At 38.1% G+C, this 25,889-nt stretch overlaps 2 protein-coding genes across 2 annotated transcripts in view; both read right to left on the minus strand.

Moving 5' to 3' along the window:
• The window catches only part of LOC308678508 (cytosolic phospholipase A2 epsilon-like), a gene marked incomplete at both ends in the record, with an annotated part of 52,326 nt that extends 36,478 nt beyond the window's left edge, over nt 1-15,848 (minus strand). The window contains 2 exons of the mRNA XM_081345725.1: nt 9,566-9,638; nt 15,822-15,848. Of these exons, the coding sequence (XP_081201851.1) occupies nt 9,566-9,638; nt 15,822-15,848 (100 nt within the window). The remainder of the gene's footprint in view (nt 1-9,565; nt 9,639-15,821) is intronic.
• Nucleotides 15,849-19,465: 3,617 nt separating this feature from the next.
• Nucleotides 19,466-25,889, minus strand: part of LOC308666785 (cytosolic phospholipase A2 epsilon-like) — a gene marked incomplete at both ends in the record, with an annotated part of 55,777 nt that continues 49,353 nt past the window's right edge. Inside the window, 4 exons of the mRNA XM_081325712.1 lie at nt 19,466-19,683; nt 21,318-21,504; nt 22,578-22,747; nt 25,241-25,429. Coding sequence (XP_081181838.1) covers nt 19,466-19,683; nt 21,318-21,504; nt 22,578-22,747; nt 25,241-25,429 — 764 coding nt within the window. The remainder of the gene's footprint in view (nt 19,684-21,317; nt 21,505-22,577; nt 22,748-25,240; nt 25,430-25,889) is intronic.

The raw sequence follows: 25,889 nt of genomic DNA on the forward strand, positions 1-25,889 counted from the left end.
CATCCATAACAAGTGTTGGGGCATGCTGATTTCCAGTGTGGTGTTGGTTCACAATAATGCTCACCCACACACTGCTAGACGCACCCAAGAAATTTTGAATCACACACACACCCATAGCCTAGATTTGGTGCCGAGCAACTGCTACTAAGGAATTTCAAACCTTGTAAAACGTTACAAAAAGTGCCCCAATTTGAATGGCAAATATTTATTTATTTATTTTAATCCCATTTATATCCCGCCCTTCTCCGAAGACTCAGGGCAGCTTACAATTTAACCACAAACCAATGTGCTTAGCAATAGCCTTCATTCTATGTATATGCCTGCTTATTAGGGCTTTCGCCCCCCCAAGCGGCATTATTACAAAGTCAGCTTATTGCCCCCAACAGTCTGGGTCCTCATTTTACCTACCTCGGAAGGATGGAAGGCTGAGTCAACCTTGAGCCTGGTGGGATGCGAACCTGCACTAATTGCAGGCAGCTGGTGTTACTTAAGGAGGCATTAGCCCACTGCTCCACCAAGGCTCTTGTCGAAAAGTAATGTAATGTTGTAGTTTTCTAATGTGTATAATAAAAGGTCTATATCTGCGAGTATCTGTCATTGATAACCAAACGGAGGTTTATTTCTGAATTGCCCTCATATATAAAATGTCAATCTCTAATAGTAGAATTCAGTTACCCTCAAGGGAATATAATTGTTACAATCACTAAGCTCTCAAGGACCTGCCAAATATCTTGAACCAGTAGGAACAAATGGAATTTTAGAGAATGACCTAAGCACAAAATGGCTTTCAGGTAAGCATTTATCCTTTCACAAAATAAACACAGCAGCATCCCCGATCTACAGATGAAGTTTAAAGAAACTTTTCAAAGAACCAATGTGTATGTCCATGAAAAAAATGGTGGAGAAAACAAAGAACAAGGGTATTTTTTAATTTTCAAAAGAAAATAAGTAGGACAATAAAAAAAAGAATTCATGTGCCTCCTGTTGATCATAGGAGCCACAATGGAGCCTCAGGATTAAAATCTAAACTACTGAATTTGTACTATCTTTTCTAATAAAAAGTCAAGAGAATACCAAGACCATCTATTTCAGAATAATTGTAAATATGTTTTTGAAAGGAGTTTAATTATATGAAGCACATAAAACTAGGACTTAGGTAAAACCTATCCAAAGCAAAACATCTGCAGAAGGCAGAACTTTTGTCCTAATGACTGAAAAGAACTATATTAAATTCAATTCAATACATTTATTGTTGTGGCCATTGTTGTAACCAGCATGATGGTGATGATGTTACAGTGTGCCTTCAGAAGTAGCTGATTCCTGACTATCATTAAATCCAGAGAGTGCAGTCTTCAGGCTTGTGTGGGTTTTTTTGAAATCACATGTTTTGCCAACTTGGGGGGGACAGGAAACTTGCTGCTGCAGTTTTTAAATAACTGGGAAACAGAACTCCTTTATGAAGTTCTTCAAACCAACTTTAGTTAAGTCTGAAGATAGCAATAGTATTAGTATTTAGGCTTCTATACCTCCCCATAGCACTTTCCATCACTCTCTAGGTGGTTTCCAATGTAGAAACATTATTTGCATATTGACCTCAATAATCTGGGTTCTTATTTTACTGACTTCAGAAGGATGGAAGGCTGAGTCAACCTTGAACCAGTCAGGATTGAACTCCTATCTGTGGCAGAGTTTGCCTGCGATACTGCACTTTAACCACTGTGCCACCAGGTCTCCTATGGAATTCCTGCCATTTCATTAAGCCTACTTGGGTGAACTTCATTTTCGTATCCTGACCGAAGAAATACATTTCCTAGGTAACCAAAGTGCTCCCCGCCATTTCTGTACCCAGGTTCTTTTCTTATCCAGTTAAAACTTGTAAAACTCATCACTCCTTTTCATTTCAATCCTAACATTATTCTACCACAACAGAAAGATGCATCTATTATTTCTTACATGTTTGTGAAAAGGAAGCAAACTTGTTTTTCATTCACTGTTTATTGAGGAGAAGGGAAGATAAGTAGGGACAAGTAAGGAGGAGCCTTGGTGGAGCAGTGGGCTAATGCCTCCTTAAGTAACACCAGCTGCCTGCAATTAGTGCAGGTTCGCATCCCACCAGGCTCAAGGTTGACTCAGCCTTACATCCTTCCGAGGTAGGTAAAATGAGGACCCAGACTGTTGGGGGCAATAAGCTGACTTTGTAATAATGCCACTGGGGGGGGCGAAAGCCCTAATAAGCAGGCATATACATAGAATGAAGGCTATTGCTAAGCACATTGGTTTGTGCTTAAATTGTAAGCCGCCCTGAGTCTTCAGAGAAGGGCGGGATATAAATGGGATTAAAATAAAAAATAAATAAAAATTAAAAAAAAATGTAGGGAGGAATATTTTTCTCCTGCATTGAGGAGCAGGAAATGATAGAATAGATCATCTTACATAATTTCTGTAAGTAATAGATTAAATCACTCAATCTTGTAACTTCCAAGTAGCATTCCCCAAGTAGAATCACAGGGTATCATTTCTAAGGTAACCAAAGAAATGGTAAGTGTTTGTATAGAGATAATTTTGACTGGCTTAGTGATTGATCAAAGACATTTTATGGATTATCAGCCTAAGAAGCAAAAAAAAACTGATTCTATCCTTCAAACACTTGCATGGCATCCCCACTCTCCATCCAAATATGTCCCCAAAGCCCCCTTTTTCCAGGGCTCACTCATGGACTTCCAGTGCCCACCCACCCCCAGCCAATCCTATCTTGACTCTAGGCCTCTAAGTCCTTTCATTCTTTCATTATTACCTGCGCAGTTAAGCAATTTCAAATTTTGGCCAGGAGGACAAAGATATGCTCCTTCATCTTGTTTATTTAGAAAGGACAATCATGCAACTGCAGCTATCCATGGCCATGTGTTAGCACAGCTGCTCTGAAACAGCCACAACTTTGCCAAATTCAGTCCCATGGGAGTAATGGGTCCTGGATTTTGGACCCATTTTTTAAGTCAGTTAAGTCAGTATGATGACTTGGATCTGTATGATTTTCACAAATACTGCGAATTTTAAAAGCTTTATAGAAGTCTAACTTCTGTCACATAAAGATCAGATGGTTGACATTATAATAAGAGCCTCCCCAGGTGGATCCATTGTAAGACAAATAGCCTAACATTCAAAATACAGCCTATATTTTAAATTCCAAGTGCAATACTTACAATACTTTCTGCAGGGGATGCTACTTTGGCTGGCCAAACCAGTTCACAAATAATTCCTGTTGTCAGGAGCTTGCTTTCTGTTTCTGTCACCTTGCACATTTCCACATTTAAGGTGCTCTAAAAAATTTTTAAGGAAAGGCACATCCTTCTTATTTATAGCTATCATTTTTGATGGGATTAGGCATTCCATTTTTTTTTATAAAACTCAGAGGAGTTACTTGCTGCATTACACAAGCAACAACTTGCAATATATTATAATCAAGAGTCATTGGCTTCAACAGATTCTATTGAAATCTGCATATTTTTAAAAAAGTTACTTCTTTGCAAAGAACAGAAGTGTCATGAAGCCAGAGGATGACTATGTGCTATTATAAATTGTTGAATAAAATATATCATTTCAATCTCATTGCAAAGACTGAGTGAAAAGGATCCAAGCAGGACTGGGGTAAGTAGTTCCAGACTATAATTTCCCAAGACATCCAAAAGAGTGGCTTGGAGATCCATGGCTGTGCAAAGGATTTCAAGGAGAAGAAATTAGCAAAATGTGTCTTTTCAAAGCAACTGAGGAAGCTGTGACCTCGAAAGTCTTGAAAGTGCTGATTAAATAATGAGATTTCTGTCTATGGAAGTGCGTACATATTCATGCAGACAAGCCACAGGAAACCAACAACAACAGCAACAAAAAAAATCCAGGAAGCCTTCCAAACATGTAACTTTCTCAAAACTTTAAAGAGGGATGCTTTGCAAAGTGAGTTTTGGAATGATTTGGGTAGCCTCAGCAAGTCCTGATTAATGTAGAACAGGTCTTTTTTGAAGCAGCTATCAAAGGTCAGGGAGCTCTTTGAAGATGTCCCCTATTTATCCAAGAACACAAGTAGTGTTCCCATGACACTATTAACTATGTTTTCATTTTCTCTTTAATTTAAACAGTTAAGGAGACAAACAAGCTAACAGTAAACAACAGCCTAATCAAGGAACCACTAAGAACACTCCCACCAACGCTGACGGGGCAAGGCACAAGTATATAAAAATAAGAGCAAACCCCAATCCCTTCTAGTACTGATGATGTTACACTTTCAAGAAAACCACCAAGCTCAGAGAGCACCAAGGACCCAACATTCTTTTTAATTTGCATATAGTCTTATGAATTGCCTCTGCCATGTGCATCATCACAAGGCTTGTTCCTTAACTAAGAGGTCTTGTTCCTTACCTAAGATTAATTGAACCAATTAGTCAATCCAGTTTTCTAGATTCACATGACACACCGAACTACAGCTAAATCAAACAATCTGGATTAGCACAAGGCTCTAGATCAGGGGTGTCAAACTGCCAGCCTGCAGGCCAGACGTGTCATCTGGAAGCCACGTCCACCCCATTGCCGGCAATGGCAAAATCATCCCGATACGTTGCACAATGTCACGTGACGTCATGAGTTTGACATGTCTGCTCTAGATAAAATATGGAGAGCAGTTTAGCATTTAGTAAGTCAAGCAAAGGAGCGTCAAAGCCCTCTAAGAAAAGAAAGCAGGGGGCTCCAAGTTGCTCATCCACACTTTCACATTTTCATGGGTTACCCTGTTAACCTGCCTCCCAATTAATATTAATATTTAAATTATAATTATGGGTGAGTTTGCCTCTATATAAATTAGCCTAAATATTATTTACACATGAGTTTATAAATTTGCATTTGTATAAATCAGCAAGTATAAATGTTAAGGACACCCATGACCTCCTTTTGGCAGGAGAAGACAAACTTGGCATTTTGGCCCAGCCCTCTCTTTTTTGTCACACACGTTATACAGCATTTTGTGTTACTGAACAGGCAAATTTTCTAGGACGTGGGTGTGAAAGTCATTGTACATAGAAAAAAAGAAGCAAGGCTTTGAGTACATGGTCACAGCTGCCATTTTTATTTTGATTTTTGATTTTTTTGACACACAGGTACCTTGTGGCTATCCCTTTATTAAATGTTCATATCAGGATGGGAGGCAATTTGTTATTTCCTCTTCTACAAAACTAATGGTATAAAAATATCTCTAGAGCAGACATGTCAAACACAAGGCCCGGGGCCTGGATGCGGCCCACAAAGTGGTTTCATGTGGCCCGCGAAGCCATCCTGGAAACAGTGAGGGAACGGCCCCCACTGCCTTGGCCCTGGCCCAGAGACCCTCCTTCTGCCAGAGACCCTCAGATCTGTCCCACTCCTGCCCAGGCCCCCATAGGCACTCTTGATGCAAACGATGTAAAGCTGGCCACACCCACCCAGTAGGCCATTCGCACTCTAGCCACACCCACCCAGTAGGCCACGCCCACCCTGGCCATACCCACCCAGCCCCCGGAGGGCAACCGCAATGCTGATGCGGCCCTCAATGAAATTGAGTTTGACACCCCTGCTCTAGAGTCTAGACCCTGGGATACTGCGTCTGTGTTGACAGCTCCTCTTTATGCTAGTTTAGCCACATGAAAGATCAACATTTAAAGAATTGTTGTTACTCTAAGATAAGATTGAAGGAGAAATTTGTTCTACCAAAATGTGCATTTGTGTGTGTGTGAGAGAGAGAGAGAGAGAAAGAGTTTCGCTGTCTTAAAACCACAAATATATGCATTTGCCAAAATGCTATCATATAATAGCGCCAAGCTGAAATATGTATACAAAGATTAGTTAATCCAAGAGACAGCCGATTCAAATACTCAGGTGAACATGATGTTTCTTCAGGTGCCAATAACACCACAAACATATGTGGGTGGAGCCAGCACTTTTTTTTAATGTAAGTCACATCAAAATCTGTTTCCACATGGAATGATGATTACCTGCAGGAAGAAAATTATGCTTAGTCATGGAAGCTTAGACTTCCATATGGATGGGTGGATCTGTTAATGTGATTTTCACTGAATGTCCTATCTGACTGATCATTTGTTCTCATTTGTGCCTCTTTACAAACTTAGCAGAACAGATTTGCATAAAAATGCCTTTCCTTAGTGCTCCAAAGGTATGCATTGTTTTAGGGACTTTTCTAAATAACAAGTTCACGCTTGTAAGCAACTTTCCCACAGGAAAATGTACTTCAGGAAGTCCTTAAAAATGCACCCCAGGTCAGAATGTTGCCTGCCTTTTTGATGCAATTTTTCAAACTTTTCGAGACCAGATATCCCTGACATTTTTGTTGGCTTTAGTTGTTGATTTAATGGAAATCTTGATGTGTTGGTATTTTCAGCGGCAGACTCACAATTATGTTCCAAACATATACTGTAAGTATACTCCATCCATGCTTGTCTATTCAACAGTTTGTTTGTTTGTTTGTTTGTTTGTTTGTTTGTTTAATTAAGGACAAATTAGTTTGCATGCAGAAATACCATTATTCCATCAGCTATATACTTGTCTATTCAACAGTTTGTTTGTTTGTTTAATTAAGGACAAATTAGCTTGCATGCAGAAATACCATTATTCCATCACTAGGAGATAATAGCTTTATGCACATGACATGACTGTCCCAATGAGCCTCTCGCCTGCTCATAATCACATGTGCCTCAGTCAAACATTTCTGAGAGCTTCCCAGATACCACAAGGTTGGCTGTGAGATCGTCACTTCCTGGATTAGTGCATTTTCTTTCTTGGGAGCTTGGAGGAATTTAGAAGAAAAAAATGTTTGCACAGTTCTAATTGGAATAGATGTCACCAAGACAGATTTGGGAGAGTTACCCATCTCTGTCTTTTTCTGCCTCTGACCCATGCTCTCCAAAGGACTGAAAAGTAAAGTAGAAGACCCAGAACATTTAGGCAACCACTGTTTATGGAATAGCTTTAGCAATTCATTTCTGTCCTAGCAGCCACTTGTTGATTTTTTTTAATCCCTCTCCATGGTTAGCTGGAGCAGGGCTTTTCGACCAGTAGTACGAGTACCACCTGTGGTACATTGGCACCTGGCAGGTGGTACGTGACCATCCTAGAAAAGTGGTAGCGGGGGAGGGGAATGAGCTGAACCAGTGGCAGCACTGCACAACCCTGAGCGAGAGATGGCTGGAGCTGCAGGGCTGTCAGGGCTCAGTGGAAGCACCAGGATGAGCACTAGGCTCCATCTGGAGCTCTGCACTGATCCTGGTGCTTCTGCTGAGCCCAAAAGAAGCGCCGATCAGCTGGAATGTTGCAGCATCTCCAGGGTCTTGTGATTTACATTCAGATGCTTGGCAACTGATTCATATTTATGACAGTCACAGTGTCCCAGGGTCATGTGAAGTGACCAAAACCTGCTACAACCACCCAGCAGACGGGGGTAATAAAAACCAAACAACCCTCCTGGTGCTGATCCTGGCGCTTCTACTGAGCCCTGACAGCCCTGCAGCTCCAGCCATCTCTCACTCAGGCTTGTGCGGTGCTGCCACTGGTTCAGCTCATTCCCCTCCCCTGCTACCACTTTTCTAGGATGGTTGCGTACCACTGCTAGGTGCCAGTGTACCACAGGTGGTACCCATACCACTGGTTGAAAAGCCCTGTGCTAGGTGACTGGTGGTACTTGGATGTTGCCATATCTTAAAAGTGGTACAATGGGTGAAAAGGTTGAAAAGCCCTGAGCTGGAGGAATTTCATTTAGTCACAGTTTTGAGGTTCTGAGTAGCCCACATTTTTTGACATTCATAAAACATGCTAATCATTCTTTAACCAACTTAAGTGTGATCAGCCATTACAATTCAATTTTAGAAGTGAATAGCTACTAGATTCTGTCAGCATGACAGCGTGACTTATCCTCAGATTAAGCTAAGAATGAATGGGGGGAAAAGCTATTAAGTGCTATTTACTTAAGACATTTATGGCTTTAGCATTTGTTATAGTAGTAATTGTGCTGAATTGGTTCTGCTTATCTCATGAAGAATTGGTAGCATGGCATCCAGAGATACTTGCTGTATTTGTACATGGCACCTGTACTTCCCTAAAGGTAAAGGTAAAGGTTCCCCCGCACATGCGTGCTAGTCGTTTCCAACTCTAGGGGCCGGTGCTCATCTCCGTTTCATAGCCGAAGAGCCAGCGTTTGTCCGAGGACGTCTCCGTGGTCATGTGGCCGGCATGACTAGACGCCAGAGGCGCACGGAACGCTGTTACCTTCCCACCGGAGTGGTCCCTATTTTTCTACTTACATTTTTACGTGCTTTCGAACTGCTAGGTGGGCAGAAGCTGGGACAAGTAACAGGCGCTCACTCTGTTACGCGGCACTCGGGATTCGACCCGCCAAACTGCCGACCTTCTGATCGACAAGCTCAGCGTCCTAACCCACTGAGCCACCGCGTCCCTTGTATAGTAGTACTTCCCTACTATATATTTAAAGTATAGTAGTACTTCCCTACTATATATTTAAAACAAAATTTAAAATATCATTCTTCATTTACTAAATGTTTTAGTAAAATAAACAGTGCATTTATTACATAACATTTTCTTCTAATCCATTCTGTGTACATATTAGTACTTTAGTTGACGGTGTGTTTAATGATGACTTTTGATTAAAAGTTTTGGAGAAAATTGGAAACACTTATCCAACCCATCTCATTATGAATCTTAAAGTGGATTTATTGTCCATTCCCCCCAAATTTTATAAAACAGTGAAGCATAAGAAACTACCTTCATTTTTACATTTTAATGAAAAATGAAAATTTTCATATCAATGGGAAAATGATACCCATGATAGGCATCTACAGAAAGTTGTTGAACAAATAATATTTGGCATGATATCATTCTACAAACAATGTAACTTATATACTTGCATCAGACACTGTAAAACAATTTGTGTGAAGATGACATGAAATGAATGGTGTCAGGTTAACATTATTGTGATTTATTATATCTATACACAATAGCAAATCTTTCAGTTAAGATTTGTTTGACTCACCCTCCAAATGTTACTTAGCTCTTAATTACCGGTAAGTGAATGGTGCATATGAACTTCTAGTTCACAGAAAGAACTTACTCTTTACAGTTTCTATTATTTATATATGTATTTAATGCATTTGTTTCTAACTTTATTGTTTACCCCAGAATCCATTAGGATTAAGATGCACAATAAATATTATAAAAATAAATACATCATAAATATTTGCTATCCATTTTTAATGATATTGACCAAGCATAGATAATAGACTGCCTCAATGGCTGAAATGTCATGAACTTACAACATCTCATGACATGTCATGCTAACTCCATCAGTTTCCAGCATTTGCATACCAAATCTTCATATGAGATTTCCAAAAGTAGAAATAATCATTGGCCTAATCATGCACATTTAGTATTAGAAAAGATTGCTGATTTATCTTTCAAATTATATTTCAACTTTCCTGTGATTCCTTATGATTCTAACCAAAAAGTAAGATGAGGAACTCACATAGATCTGCTTTCCGGAGGTTCTTGATTTTTATGATCTTTACTGTTAGGAGACTACAGGGAGCCGGTTCCGTCTACAGAATGAAAATAAATAGAAAATATCAATTAACGTCTGATTTTTTTTTTATAAATAGATATAGACATGGACATGGACATTGTGATGACAATGGCGATGATGATGGAGATGGAGGTAGAGAGAGAGAGAGAGAGATAGAGAGGTAGAGTAGAAGGAGAGAGGGAGAGGGAGAGGGAGAGGGAGAGGGAGAGGGAGAGGGAGGGAGAGAGAGAGAGAGAGAGAGAGAGAGAGAGAGAGAGAGAGAGAGAGAGAGAGAGAGAGAGAGAGAGAGAGAGAGAGAGAGAGAGATGATAGAGAGATGATGGACATGAGAGAATTGATAGAAATATATAAATATCAAACTTCTTAACCACCCATCTCCCTCATAGAGTTTATAGAAGGTTTGTATATGGCTGGGTGCTATTCTATACTGTATATCCTTAAGCAAAAAGGCAAAAACAAAATTATGTTCTCCCACCCACATCCCCTAAGACAGGAGTAGGCAACCTTGCCTCTTTTATGACTTGTGGACTTCAACTCCCAGAATTCCTAAGTCAGCATGTCTGGTTCAGGAATTCTGGGTATTCAAGCCCACAAGTCATAAAAGAGCCAAGGTTGCCTACCCCTGCCCCAAGACAATCAATAATCTGCTCCTCCAGATAAGGACTGTTGGTCTGAAATACAAGGCATGCAAAGCCAGGCAGAACAAGTCCATTTTGTCATGTTGCCTGAGCATTAGTAACCAATTGTTATCTTCTTCTTCTTTTTTTGCCTATAAGAACATTTTAAATTTGGAAGTATATTACATCAGGTAATCAAATTTGAAAAGTCAGTTATGAGTTCTCTGTCATGGAGTACTTGCCTCTTCATAAAATGACTCCCCCAGGAGTCATGGCCAGTCACAAAATACCCAGATTGGTGAGGATTTCCCTCTCGATCATCTATATCTTTTCTTCCAGAGAGATGAATACTTTTCCAAATGAACCACTGAATTCCACCTACCACCTTTTGTTACTTATGGAAACTACATGGAGTTTGGAAAGTGCAGTCTTGGAATAATAGATGTGGCTGACAGATCCCCATTTAATCTGTTCTTTAATTAAAAGAATCTGAAAATCAGGTAAAACCCGGCAGAGAGGAACCTGTGTGTATTCTGAACCCTGAGGCACCAAGTTGCCTTGTGGCGATACTGGTAAATTAATGCTTCTGTTTGCACAGCTGTACAAGGCTTTGCCAAGGGTAGGATACTCAGTCATTTCTTGATTGATATTTTACAATAAAGTTGAGTTGATTCCATCTTTTACTTAAGCTCCAGCATGCAACTGATAGGGGACAGCTCACTGGAACATATGACAACAGTTAAGCATATCTACTTCTAGAGAATTATCGTTTCCAGTTCAACCAAATATGCATTTTTTTAAAAAAAATCCTGAGTTTGTTGTTTTAAGTAGAAAAGCAGGGTAATAAGGCAGGCAGGGAGAGTTACTATTATTGAATTTCCCTTTACATTTCTAACTAAAGTGATAGATATAATCCCTACAAATATACTATAAATTTTCACAAATAAAAACATGCAAATCAAAAGCATGCAATATCAAATGAAAAATCCTCAAATAGGCAAAAATTGGCTCTACTGTTACTTCCAAGAAGCAAAAATCCAGATGGAATCCAAGACTTAAAAGATGTAGAATTCATGCATGTCTCTCATGATAATGTTCTTTCAGACAATGTTACCAGTGAAATTCTGAAATCCCATCCTGGAGGAAGCAGTGAATCTATAACCACAATGAATTGCAAGCATTTCTAGAAATATTCTTTTCTTTTCTTTACTTTTGGACATGGGAGAATGTCCATTTCCACTCTGAAAACTTTCCATTTCTTCAGAATCCCTGAAGAAGTGTTGTCTGTTGAATTTTGTTTTGATTAATAACAGTATTATATCACAGCAGTCCCCAACCTTTGTGGCTTTATGGTCCAGCTGGGGGAGAGGGGGAGAGAGGAACCAGACCATGTGAGTGGTAGACTGGCCCTCATGCATGTGTGTGCACAATTCGATTTCCATAAGTGGCAGACTGGTTCGCACACACATGTACACACAGCTTGATTTGTGTGTGTTTGTGCGCTGGCCCACCGCTCACACAGCCTGATTCCAAGTAGGCCACGGCCTGGTAGTAGCCGTGGCCCAGGGGTCACGGACCCTTGCTATATCATGCAGCTCTATTCCACTATATATTAGTAAAAAACTACATATAATGTGGATAGAATCAGGGCTTTTTTTGTCATAGAACGCTCAGAACGGAGTTCTGGCACCTTTTTTGGATGGAACCTTGCAGAGTAGGCAAGGCGGGTTGTATGACATGTGTGAGCTCCGGCACCTTTTTCTTTTACAAAAAAAGCACTGGATAGAATTATACCAAACCTTGTGCCCCTAAAAATTCTCAACCATTCAAAACTGCCTAGATCAAACATGTCAAACTTGTGACGTCACATTACGTAGCAAGACGTATTGGGACTGTTTTGCCATTGCCAGCAATGGGGTGGGTGCAGCTTCCAGATGATGCATCCAGCCTGTGGGCCTGCAGTTTGCCACCCCTGGCCTAGATAGTTGTCTCCATCAACTCTACTGCTACTGCAATACAATTATATGATTCACAGCCCAGGTTAGGCAGCATTATCATAAAGCTACAAACACTTTTGTCACCCTTATTAAGCTCCTTTGTTACGTCTTTAAATTGAAGAGGCTTAATCATATTACAAATGATGGTGCAACATGGGTTATTGTACTAAGAAAGGAAATGAACAATACCTGTATTCTTCAACATTTGTGGTCTTAGAAATTACTATTTCTAATGTTAACATTATTAGAGCGTAATAGATGGATCACCAGGATGACCAAAAGTACTTAACATTCATAGCCCTACCTATTTGGATAGGTTAGTTAATAAGTCTAAAAATTACAAAATTGGAAGCTTTGATCTTATAAACAGGTATTGTTTTAACCTAGCATAATTGGACTCTCCTCTCAGGGATGCCAAAGTGTTTTGTTTTGTTTTTCAATTCAGGCAATTCTGTAAGTAATTTGCAATTGGCATGACAAATTTTTCTTTCCTATTTATTCCAATAATAGAATGAGGTAGTGGTTTCCACTGCACCTAAAAAGTGCACACTGGGCTAGGAGCTTATGGGGGCATTCTTCCTAATGTCTTGCTTCTGCCTTCCAGCATCAGCCACCTCACTCTGTCTCATGGTAGGATCAGTCCTGTTATCTAACCCAGGGCTTTTCAACCAGTGGTACAGGTACCACCTGTGGTACATTGGCACCTGGCAGGTCATACGTGACCATCCTGGAAAAGTGGTAGTGGGGGAGGGGAATGAGTTCAACCAGTGGTAGCACCGCACAAGCCTGAGCGAGAGACGGTTAGAGCTGTAGGGCTGTCAGGGCTCAGCGGAAGCGGCAGGATCAGCACCAGGCTCCAGCTGGAGCTCGGCGCTGATTCTGGCACTTTTGAGCACAGAAGAAGTGCTGATCAGCTGGAATAATAATAATAATAATTAATAATTAATAATATTAATAATAATAATAATAATAATAATAATAATAATAATAATAATAATAATAATAACAGAAGAAGTGCCAATCAGCTGGAATGTTGCAGCATCTCCAGGATCTTGTGATTTCCATTCAGATGCTTGGCAACTGATTCATATTTATGATGGTCACAGTGTCCCAGGGTCATGTGAAGTGACCAAAACCTGCTGCAACTACCCAGCAGACGGGGAAAATAAAAACCAAACACACAACAATGAAAACCTCGGACAGGAGAAAGAGCACCACCGGGCGGGCAGGCAGGTATCTTGCTCGGCTGTGGCTTGGAGGGCACTTTTTTCAGTGCCATTGTAACTTTGAACAGTCACTAAGCGAACTGTTGTAAGTCGAGGACACTTTTTCCCTCTTTTTTGTCATCAAGTTTTTGATACCTTGCTAGGCGACTGGTGGTACTCAGATGTTGCCATATCCTAAAAGTGGTACAATGGGTGAAAAGGTTGAAAAGCTCTGATCTAACCCAATGTAATCTTGGGAGATGGGATAAAGAGGTGCCTAGAGAACAGTCAGATAAGAAACAACATAGCAGAACAGTTGGACAGTGAGTGGGCAAGACACTCAGAATGGACCCTCTCTGGATTTGGGGGCTGTAAAAGAGACAGTGGGAAAATTCTACTTTCAGATTTGGAAAGTTTTTGTAACTTTACAATACAGTAGAATTGACTTATCTGGTTGTGTTTCCTGTCTAGTAAGGCTGAGACCTAATCAGCAGCCTGTCCTTGCCTAGGAATGTGTCAGGCACCAAATCCACATGTGTGGACTTCAAGCTAATGACTTAATTATATTCTGCCAATTACATGGGAATCTCTCCAGACTGTCATCCTTCCCATAGGAACAAGTAGATAAGGCTCTATGGAAATTAGGAGGGTCAGTTTTGGATTCCTTGTGGCTGCACAAGGATCAAAGGCTAATTCCCCCTTTGAGACCTCCCTCGCTGTCTGGCTGGGTGTTTCCTAACAGAATGATTGTACTGATGGTATAATGCTTCCCATCTACCTCCAAATAGTGTCTAGACACTCAGCTTCTTTCTTGATCATCAGTTTATCAAAGCTCCAAATATTCCATGAGATACTTTTACTGTGATTACTTAGAGTTGGAGCTACTGGTAAACTTTGAAAACCCTATCCCTGTTGCCATCTGCAAAATTCTTAATTTACTGTTGACATAAGGATAATCTGGAAAGACTGAGCTTTGATATAACATTATATTGATGTAACTTTACCTTGGAACAAACTTTCCAACCTTGCCATCTGCCAAGGGACTAAAATTCATGATATAGAAATAAGATGATTCACCTGGGCCACCAATGTAGACCCAATAGAGTTTTTGCCATTCATACTCCTTGATAAGCTCCCTAAACAGTCAAATACAATATATCCCACTGCCCCATGATTAAATCAGCTTGCCAGGGTCATTTTTCTACACGGTAATAATTCATTATTTAATTATTTTCCTATTATTTTTCAAGTTGCCATGAATCATTTCTAAGTAGCATGAGCCAAGAAGCACTTGCAAATGGCTCTTCTACATCTTCTCAGATTGGAATGAAATATTTTGCCAGTATTCTGAATTTGGCAGAAATATTTATGGATACACCTTGATGTTCTCAGAAAATCACATTTTATGTGCACTATGCACTTGGAGGATTATAAGATTAGGGAATGGCATATTCTAGGATGTTATGTTAGGGACCATGAAAAGAGAGTTTTGTATAAATATGGGAGACACAGAGAAAAATAAACTAATTAAATCAGGATAAATATCTCTGAAGCTTCAGTCCCAAGTCATTACTTGTAATTATTTTGTTTAATAATGCTGAAAATATTAATTTTACACACCAGGAACAAAATTAATTGCCTAGCTTACATTTTTAAAAAATTATCAAAAGCTTGTTGAACATTCCAGTTCTGAGTCCTTCTTTTGCCAGTGAATTTCAACAGAAGTACCATTTTAAAAAAAGAGGGTTATGAATGCCAAAACATATTTGTAAAACATCTCTGTATAACTTCTGACATGTCCATATAAAACTCATATTTTGATGTTTTTGTGTACAATGCAAAGTCTATCCATCTACCCATCCTTCTTTAAAGTTATGTTTCAACTCTGAAAAGTAAATAAGCCTGAAAATCTGAATCAGTTTCAGCAAACATAGATTCAACAGCATAGACCAGCTAGTTATTAGCACCAACAGAACACCCCCCTCTACCATAACACTGAAGTCATAGGAAGAACCATACACTACAGCGGGTCACAGATGAGAGCCATGTGAACATTTCAGCACAGGTACATAATCTGCATTCTAGTAGACAAATTGAGACAGCACCCAGTATCCCAAGGATTTTAAAGCTTCCTTTGCTTTCAGCCAGCCAGTATCTTAGTTAGCTGAGTATGAGCATTCTCACAGCTTCAATACCCAGGTGCACTAAACAAGACATGTATCAAAATGTCAGTCAACTGCTTAAGCATAAATGTTCCATAAATCTGAAGATGTCAAAAAATTCTGTATTGAATTATCATTACTGCATAATGTATAATAGTTAAAACTCCTAAAGAACTAGTGACAAACTTAAGTTCAATTGGCTTTCCTGAGCAACTTACCTGTTGTTTGCTTGGAAACAATCCCATTGTGTCCCTAGTTGACAGATCCCACAACAGTTTCCCAGAAGACAGTGATGGATAAAGCAAATGCGTGCTCTTTAAGTTCAGGAGTTGATGAACTGGTATTTTACAATCTGGCTCACAGCTCCACCCCACTTAATTCTCATAAAAGTGAAGCAATCGCTTTCATTAAACTATTATGCTGAGAGCAATGAACCAGCATACCAGACATTCACTTGAAGCTTCATGGACACTGGTCAGAAAAGTACAATATAAATTAAATTGATGATGACAACAACAATGATAATAATGGCATTAATAATATTAGTGAAGAAAGCTGTGATGTTGAGTCAGTTAACATTAAATGAGCTAACTAATTTTTTAAACACAAGCATCTTTATATAAAACAAATAAGCAAACATGGTAATGAAAAAAAGTTAGGAAATACTCAAGATAATACAGAGAAGGCAAAACCAGGCCAAAACTGACCCCAACTGACTTCTGGAGATGGTGGAAGCAGTTGGCCTGCTAGAAGAGGAGGCCCAATTGGCTCTTCATGAGGTCAACTCAAGAAAAGGATGGACATCCCTATTCTTCATACTTATGTCAATGCACTCTTATATTGTATATCACTTTACTTCATTACAATTTCTGGTAAGCATTGGTGGTATTAGGTAAAGACCAGATCAGGTAATACATTAAGTAACTTAGACATTTTAGAACTTACATATGCTTCAGGAAGACTTCCAAAATCAATATTAGCTCAGAGGTGACAAAAGGATCCAATGCTTTCCTTAAAATGACAAAAGCAGCATCACACCATCATGATGCAAGTTCCATCCCTTTCAAATGTGCACTCAAGGACACAATAAACTACAAAAGGGACAGAGCTTGAGTCCTCCAGACAGCTTTCAAGAACTCAGGAAATAGAAATCTAGAAACTGGTTTATTTTTGATACCATAGAGATGGTATGTTGTTTCACCTTCTCTTCTGCTTTTGGTTCCTTCCCACTTTATTTCATTCAACAACAATGCAACTAAAGTTCACATGTACAGCAGAAACAGGACCACGCAGGAAGGCCATATAGCGATCAGAGGCTTCATCAAACAGACATTTGTGCAGTGTCATTTAAACCTTGTTGGAAAAGACTACGAGGTTGGGAAAGATTGAAGGCGAAAGGAGAAGGGGACAATAAAAGATGAGATGTTAGATATTATCATAGATTCCAGGAGACAGTGGAAGACAGGCAGCCTGACATGCTGTGATCTATGGGATCACAGGGAGCCAGACACAACTTAGACACAACTAGAAACTGAACAAAATAACAACATACAAAATGATCTCTCTCATTTCATATACCCAAAATCAGGTGGAAAATAGCTACAATAAAGAAGGTGATGATTTTCCTTAACCTAAGAATGGAATTCTAGACAGGGTATCCAGGCAAAGAACTCTAATGATGTATGTGGCATATTCTTGCCTATACCAACTGTGAAAACTAGAATCAAAGGTGTGAAAGAAGTTAAAAGAAAGTCAAAACTGACTGAAGGATACAAGCACCTTCTGAAAAATTAGAAAAGATTGCAGCAAAGATTGGTTTGTATCTAGCCTGGAAGACTATCTTTTTTTCCCCCTAAGCTGGAAATAGAGGATTACTTTTTCAGACAGCTGAAGATAGAATAACAGTAGCAAAATGTCTTCACTTTCTCTTGTGTTTGTACCTTGTTTGTTTTAAAGTTTGGGAATGTTTGAAAAACCTGCCAAACTAGTTGTACCAAAAATGACAGTGGGGTGAAAATATTCCTGTGGATAGTGTCATTACATACACCAATCACTAGGTGACACAATAGTTAGTTATATCTCATCATAGTCAGGAGTCCCGTGTTGTTTTTCAAAAGAGACAATAAAATTGTTGTCATTCTTCCTGAATAATATCTCCTTTTAGCTTTGCAAGATGAGGTTTCAGGAGTCATATTTTTAAATATCAATTCCTAATAAAATAAATACACAAGGCACAGTGCCCCTGGGCAGAAATCTTTAATATTAACAATCCTGCATCCTCAGGTACCATGCACATGGTTTTTTTGTCCTTGCTACTAAGTTGTGCAGACGTATACCATCATTCGGCATTTATCATGGTCGTCACTATGAGAATAGGGTGACCTCCAATTTAGTGGTTGGTTATCCTGACTTCCCCTCTATGGGCTCCATTCTAGAAACAGGTTGCCAAATTGCTGGAGATCTTGGCCTCAAAGTACTGGTGTTTAATGTCAGGTTTGTTTGTAACAAGACCACCTCTATCCATCACTTACTAGTGGATGCAGCTGAGGTGACATGCATTACCAAAAGTGGCTATCATGTTGCCTTGACTGAAATCTACCAAATCCTTCAGCAGGCTCAACAGGAGTTGGTAGGATACAATAACAAATCACTTTACCTATAGTTAATTACTCTGTTCCCACCAGACAGAATGTGAAAGTCTATATGATAGGTTGGGTTGTAGAGAGGAACTTGAGATTCTGCTGGTGTCCCAGCCATTCCTGCTGCCTGACAGAACTCTTCATGGATTGCTGCAGATGGTCTCTGGGTTAGTGTCCTTTGTGAAGGACTTCATCCTCTATGGTTTGGGGACATGATTCTGATAACATCTAAGCCTGAAAGATGAAGGCCACATGTTACACCTTGTCTTTTTTTTCCCTTTTTTTGGGTGGAGCTGAGGTTCTATTTTGAGAGAAAAGGGATTTCCACTACCTTTTTGCTGTGGTCAAATCATATTTTGATCTAATTGAGAAACACTAGACTGGGGTGGAAGGGATGAGACATTAGTGGCAGATAAGCTTCACAGCACCCTAGAAAAAGTGGATTAATTTATTCTTTTTCATCAGGCCCAAGTATCAAACTGAGATGGTTTTGGCTGTCTCTTGGATGATCTTTGTCAAGACCTGGATGGGATGCTGCACTTTCCTGGTCTTCTTATATCTCTAAGTTTTTTTATATATCATTTAAAGTGGCTATGTTACTGGGCCACATACAGGAGTTAGGGATATAAGGCACTGCCTTAGAGTGTTTCTGCTCTTCTGAGCAAGGTTTTTCAGAATTGGTTTGCCATTGCCTCCTTCCTAGGACTGAGAGACAGTGACTGGCCCAAGATCACCTAGCTGACTTTGTGCCTAAAGCAGGACTGGAACTGACAATCTTCTGGTTTCTAGCTTGATGCCTTAATCACTACACCAAATTGGCTCATATTTATTTTTGTTCTCTCTCTGCATATGTTATAGAACCATTGGATGTTGGGAGATTCTATCAGAATATAATTAATCAATTATATTAATCAATTAATCAAATAAGTATCAAAGTAGTCCAGAGTAAGCTCTGCTAACTGCAAATAGAGACAGGAAGGAAAATAACATTGGTCAAAAACAGAAAGGAAGAGTCAGATCTATGCAACTAAAAAGGCAGCGTGACCATCAATCTCAGCTAAATAATTAAATCAGAAGCTCTTTTTTTTAAAAAAATGCATTTTATTTAGAAGTCTACCAGTTACAGCCATTAACATAATTATATTAGACACTATATTTACTCCTAAATTTATAGGTGTGTATCTTGGAACTGTGTTTAATACCACAGCTTGTATTACTGGTATCTATTTCTTCTGGTTCTTCTGATATTTTTTCCTCTGCACTGCAGCATGAAAGGCTTCAATGATTTTGCTTTCATTGTTGAGGATGTTGTATTCTGTTAATTTCACCAGCTTGTCAAAATTGTCTTCTGAAAAGCTCACCTCCCTTGTACCAAATGGGGAAAAGAAGCTGGAGACATCCACATTGCCCTCTTCCATATTAGTAGACAAGCGTTCCACACCTATAAAAAAAAGGCAACACTTCCATCAATAAAGCATAGATTTAAGATAGACTTTTCCAATCTGGTACCTTTCAGATTATTAGATTTCAATTCTATTTCTGCTCAGGGAAGGTTGATCTGGGATATGATTGCAAAGATTCAGTCAAACCAGTCACTTGAATATGATAAGTTTAGTACCATTGGCCTTATTTAAATACTACTTATTATTTAGTTCTCTTGTATAAATATAATATTGAGATCCTATAAATTAGTTTTCTGTAACAGTACACAGAACTATGGAATCACATCAAAACTCACCCACAATGATCATAGATAGCACCTATTCTCTGTTGTTAAGCATGTAACTCATAACCCTAGCTACTCATAGAGTTTCATTAGTCAGATTTATTGAAAGTAAAGGGTTTAGGTTACAGAATCTAGGAAACAAGAACTCTTTTGTTCAACACCCTAATTATCAGAAAATATATTAAGACAGGTCTCTTTGACCCCTTTGAACCAACTGCTTTTATGTTGGGGGGGTATTGCTGTCCAATTGACTGATAAGACGTTTTGGCCTTGTAATATTTTGTAGCCACTGTTCCAGTTCCTAGAAAATTCCATGATACTTGGGTATCTGAAAGACTGCAAGTAAAACCAATTCTTTCATTACATTCAGTCAGAATGGGGATGCTGAAGCTATCTCCCTAAGAGCAATACAATAAGGAATGGCAGCATTTTCTCTAATTTCCTATTTCTTATAACACGACAGCTTTGTATCTCCAGAAATATGAATGGTACCCTCCCTCACAATTTTTGGAAAAGTTTGAAAATGGAACCCTTTTGCAGAACTTTTGATGAAGGGGGAAGAAGAAAGTCACCATTAGATGCCACATTTATTGCTTACAAGGTTATGGTTAAGGTCATGTATGTATCATGTATATATCAACAGTCTACTCAATATATAAAGCTTAAGGCATATTTGCTTCAGTAGTAAAAACAATCACATTAGACTTTTGGATATATATTTTAATGGTATAATCTCAACACCTTGAAATGATAAAAATAGAGAAGTGTGTGTGAAGAGAAAAGATTCAACTCAACAATGCCAACATTTGACATAATAAACTTCAAGCGTCCAAGAAAATTCTTAAATTGCTTTATCAAAAGTGTTTTTCCTTTTCATTATATTAATCAATGAAGAATTAGGAACAAAAAGAGGGAAATGAAAAAGACTTGCTTGATTAGCAAATTAAATTTAGGATGATGTTAAGTTTAGGATGATACCCGATTATTATCATTTATCAAGTACAGCTTATGACTTATACATGATGACTTAGCTTGTTCAACAAAAACATAGATAAAACAAAGCATTACATGAAATATGACACATGAAGTCAGATTGTGTACCATTATTACATTATTAATTGGAAGATTGCCTGCATAATGAAGCCAATAAAGCCAAAAACAATTATTTTATTACCTGCTAAAATGCAGGTGACACATGGTCAATTCATCTTTCAGATACAGTGGATCACAATATGAGTAATGAATAAAATGAATGCCTAAGTATAGTAGATAGGTTTGGATGATCTTAAGAAGTTAATAACTATCTTATTATTCCATGCTGGGAAGCAAAATATTCTTTCAGAACTTACCAGGTGCTTCAAATGCTCTGAAAGTATCATTGGTCAAGGGGAAAAATAGCACTAAAGGCGCAGATGTGTTTTCTATGTCTTCAAAAACGTAACACTCCTTCAGGTTGTTTTTGTCTTCTTCACTGATCTCTGTCTTGGGGAATGGGACCCCCAGCTCTGAGACGTATTTTGAAAACTGGTCCAGATTCTGTGTGAATAAATTATCAAAAAGTGTCAAAGTCAAGTATCAAAAAATACTAGAATAAACAGAGAATATAAAGATCTGGTGCTACATTTTGTCTGGTATTATATAGAATTCTCTCATTTTGGCACATCTCTATCAGTATCTAAGATAAACAGGCCATTATTACAAAAAGTTTCTAATTTGTGATTCAAATACTAGTATTATCAGCTTTATCAAAACTGGGTCTTAGTTTTCTGTGGTAGTGGTTAAACATGTCATTATATACTATAATGACATATAGTAATCATGTCATTACTGTATTTACTGAGTATTCTGCTTTATGTGAGTTAATGTCTTAAAGTGGATTGTTGATCATAATACAGTATAAACTACAAATACTACATGAACTCAGCACCCAAAAAACTGCATAAATATTTAGAAACTTGGAAATTATATGCTAGGATCTGTGCAACGTAAGTAAAACAAACGGTAACATCATTACTGTCTGGAACATCTTTACTGAAGATCTCAAAAACTTGAATATTTTTCAATATTTTCAAAGATATACAGTCCACAGTGAACAACTGCAATATTTGTACCATTTGTAGGAATAATAATTGATATATATAATCCATATTTGATAGATAGGAGGCTACAAGGTTAAGGTTACAGTATAGTAAGACAAGAAAAACAGATGATGAATTATAATACACTGCTTGCAATCCAGAATTGCAAGGGTTGCAAATCCAATCCCATAGAGCTTTCTAAGCATTGCTTATGACACCCACAAAAACAAAGTTCCATAGAAATTCCAACTCATAAAATTTTTACAGGAAAAAAACAACTATATTATTTAGAATTAATATACTCTGTGCTAGCCACATTCATCACTAAAATAATTAATCTTTCCCAAAATAAACAATAATCCAAAGCAATGAAACCATTTTATTTTTTTAAAAAAACTTACATAACTTATGCTAATTTGTTAGTACAAAAGAGGCAAATATATCTCTTAGGTGGTTAGAGTGCTCTTGAAATAGCCTGGAGTTCAGAGAGTACTGAAATGCAAAAAAATTAAAGGCAGGGTTGTCTCTTACAAACGTTTGTGCTCCTCCACTATAATTTAAATGTAGTATAACATCCGCTCTCCTCGCTGATTTTAAAAGAGGTGGGTAGCTTGTATTGATGAAAAACCCAGTATCCACCAGAGACAAAGGTTGCTCTGCTGTTTCCATTAAAAGGTTAGGTTGAGAGTCCAGCACAGAATCTGAAAAGCAAAGATTTCCAGTCAGCTTTCTCTAGCAAGAATATGCAACTTCTTTTGGGACAGTGGCTGCATGTAGCTTTCAAGGAGTGCTCAAAACATATACTAAAAAAATAACAGGAGTGGTAAGACAACAGCTTCATTTTATTTACACTTATACCTTAAAATTCATTGTAGTAAATGCAGTTATTTTCCAGCTATGTTTTATTTAAATAATGTTCTCCTCTTTCCATATTTAAAGTAGTAAAGCTTCTGGAGATCTCCAGAGGATGCACCCCAAATTTTAAAAAATTAATTGTTTATGGGAGAAGTTTTTATCACCATCACGTGCTTCTGAGCTGCCAAGTTGCCTAACTGTGTTCTAGAATTTAAATCAATATATTTAATAGATGTTTGAAATAGGTACTCCCTCTCCTCCCTTCCAAATTTCACATTTATTATGTTTCTTTTGCAGTTCCCAAGTCCTGCAATTTTAAACAACAATATTTCTTAAAGAGTAGCATCTTTGGAAGAGGAACACAATACACACATCAGTTATTAGGTCCATTTATTTATTTATTATCAGCATGAAAACATGTTATTAAAACAAATAGAGCTTGATTAGAGGAGGTGCCTCAAGGAGTTAGGCTAGAATCAGTCAACTCAGCAATAGTCCTCTATAGGCCTTAAAGCACTCTTGAAGTACGTAATGTCGTAACAGGATCTATAGTTAACTGTTTGAACAAGCGTCTATGGATTGACTATGCTTAGAACAAATTCTAGATGGCAAGTATCTGTCTTTTCTCTCTATTCCAGCTATCTATAGAATTACAATATTAATTAGAAAAAGCTTCAGTTTTGCTATGTAATTTGAAGGACAAGATGGTACTTTCTGATCTACACTACATCTAAAAGCCAAATGAAATGACATTTTATTTCAACACTCACAATAAAACTCAGTTTTCTACTACAACTGGCCCTAAAAGAAACCTAATTCAATTTGTTGGTAGGATCTCTGATTGTCTAGGACTGCATTTGAAAATGGGATGTAAAAATCTAGATATTTATTTATATATAGCCTCCTGAAGTTGTGGGTGCTCCAACAATGGAAGTTTTTAAGAAGAGATTAGGAAACCATTTGTCTGAAATTATATAGGGTTTCTTGCCTGAGCAAGGGGTTGGACTAGAAGACTTCCAAGGTACCTACCAACTCTTTTATTCTGTTCTGTTCTTAGATGGAAACAAAGAGATAAATACGAGGGAGATAGGTGTTTCCAAATTTGACAAACAAATAAACAAAATGGAAACATTAAACTCCTTACTGAATAGTCATCTAGGTTTGTGTAAACCCAGAAATCTAACCTTAAGAGTTGAGTTCTGAAGCCAAGACCTGAACAGAAAATTGTGCCCTGACTAAATCAAATACAATTCAGCAAACATAATTATCTGTCAGCCCAATGGAACTTGTGCATGTATGAATACAGGAAATGGTGTTTTAGTAAATCACATAATTGATCCATCAGTTGATAATATGGATATTAACCTGTAGAGGTTCTCCAAGATTTTAAGCAAGAATTTGTAGCCCTGCCTGGAAATGCCACAGATAGATTTGTGTACTTCTATATCCTAAAGACACTTATATTAATTGAAAGCCCTTCCTTGGAGGACAACTGGATATTTTTACTGATATCAGTTTATTTAATAAATGACACTTTGATTTCATCTTATAGGTATAACTATAATATACTGTTTGTAAATTAAATCTAGTGTTTCAATTTCAATTATTTATTTTGAAATTTTTTAACCCAACTTTTCAAGTGAAAAAGTTAGAGTTAACCAGCAGAAGTTTCGATTTTCAATCCTGAAAAATTGGGAAAGGGTTTTGTAGAAAATAAGCATGTAGATACTGTTTTTGAATGCTGTTGATAGCACCTGCTTCTCATACTGAAGACAAATCTAAAGTACTAGGGATTTTGTTGTTGTTGTTGTTAAAGTACAAACCAAAAAAGTAAAGATGACAGCTACCACAGTGCACTGGGAGCTGCAACTATTTTTTTAATGTGTTGCGCCAACTTGACTTTTAAAATAATACCCTGCAAATATTCCCACAAAGCACAAATGTGGTCACAAACAACATGTGCAATTAAAATACTGTGTCATCTAAACAGAAGCAGAAAAAGATGCAAAGTAACCCAACATTGTTGTGCTTTCATACTCATACATGCCTCAACTTATTTTTCATTTAAAACAATATATATGTTCTGCCATTCCACTTCCAAAATGTCTTTGGTGAAGCAGGTGGCCAGGTTCAGATTGAAGCAATCCTTCCATTAGGTCTTGTGAAGTGAATTAATTAGTAGATTCTAAGCTACATTATCCATTGTCCTTAGTGAAATGTGGAAAGAAAAGATTATCATTCAGAAGTTTGGAACCAGGTAGCTACATCCTAATTAAGTGTGATACCAAGAACACTTTGTAAAGCCAAGAAAAATCACAAATATAAGTTTATTACTGTGCCTTTCCATGCAGAAAAATGGACATTCTTCAAGTATTCATCATGAAACTGAAAGCCCCTCAGGAAATTAGGATATTCTGCTATTGTTGGGCGCCCAGTTAAGACATCTCGGAAAGTAGAGGAAATTTGGCTTGGGTAAGTGAGTAGGCGAGAGTCCAGCTCATGTGGCTTTGAAGGTAGAAGAGAATCATCTGTAAAAGACAGAAAGAACTGTTCATGCCTTTTGAGTCTACTCAGGTTTATGAATGTGGGCACCAATAAGATCACAGCTAATAAGAGGTCCAACAGCTTATGGCAAAGTTTTGTGCAGAAGGACGGTTCTCAATGTTCACATGCAAATATTTACATATTTATTTGCAAAGTGTAGTGGCAAAAAAACATGGAGAGTCATGGACTTTCACAGAGAAAGATAGATGTGAAGGTGGATGGGGAAACTATTGTTACTATGGGTTTTCCAAATTGACCAGCCAGACTATAACTTAATTGTCAAATTCCTGGTAATTTGCCTATGGCATCCAAAAAAAAACCAGAGTCTCTAAAATAGCATTACTAGATGAACATGGCTTTTCTAGCAAACATGCAATATGAAGAGAAGAGGTTGCCTCATAATCATCTTTAGCATATCCAGTTAAATGTTGCATCGTCAAAAAG

This window comes from Vipera berus, assembly GCF_964194415.1.
Source record: "Vipera berus genome assembly, chromosome: 1".
NCBI classification, from domain to species: domain Eukaryota; kingdom Metazoa; phylum Chordata; class Lepidosauria; order Squamata; family Viperidae; genus Vipera; species Vipera berus.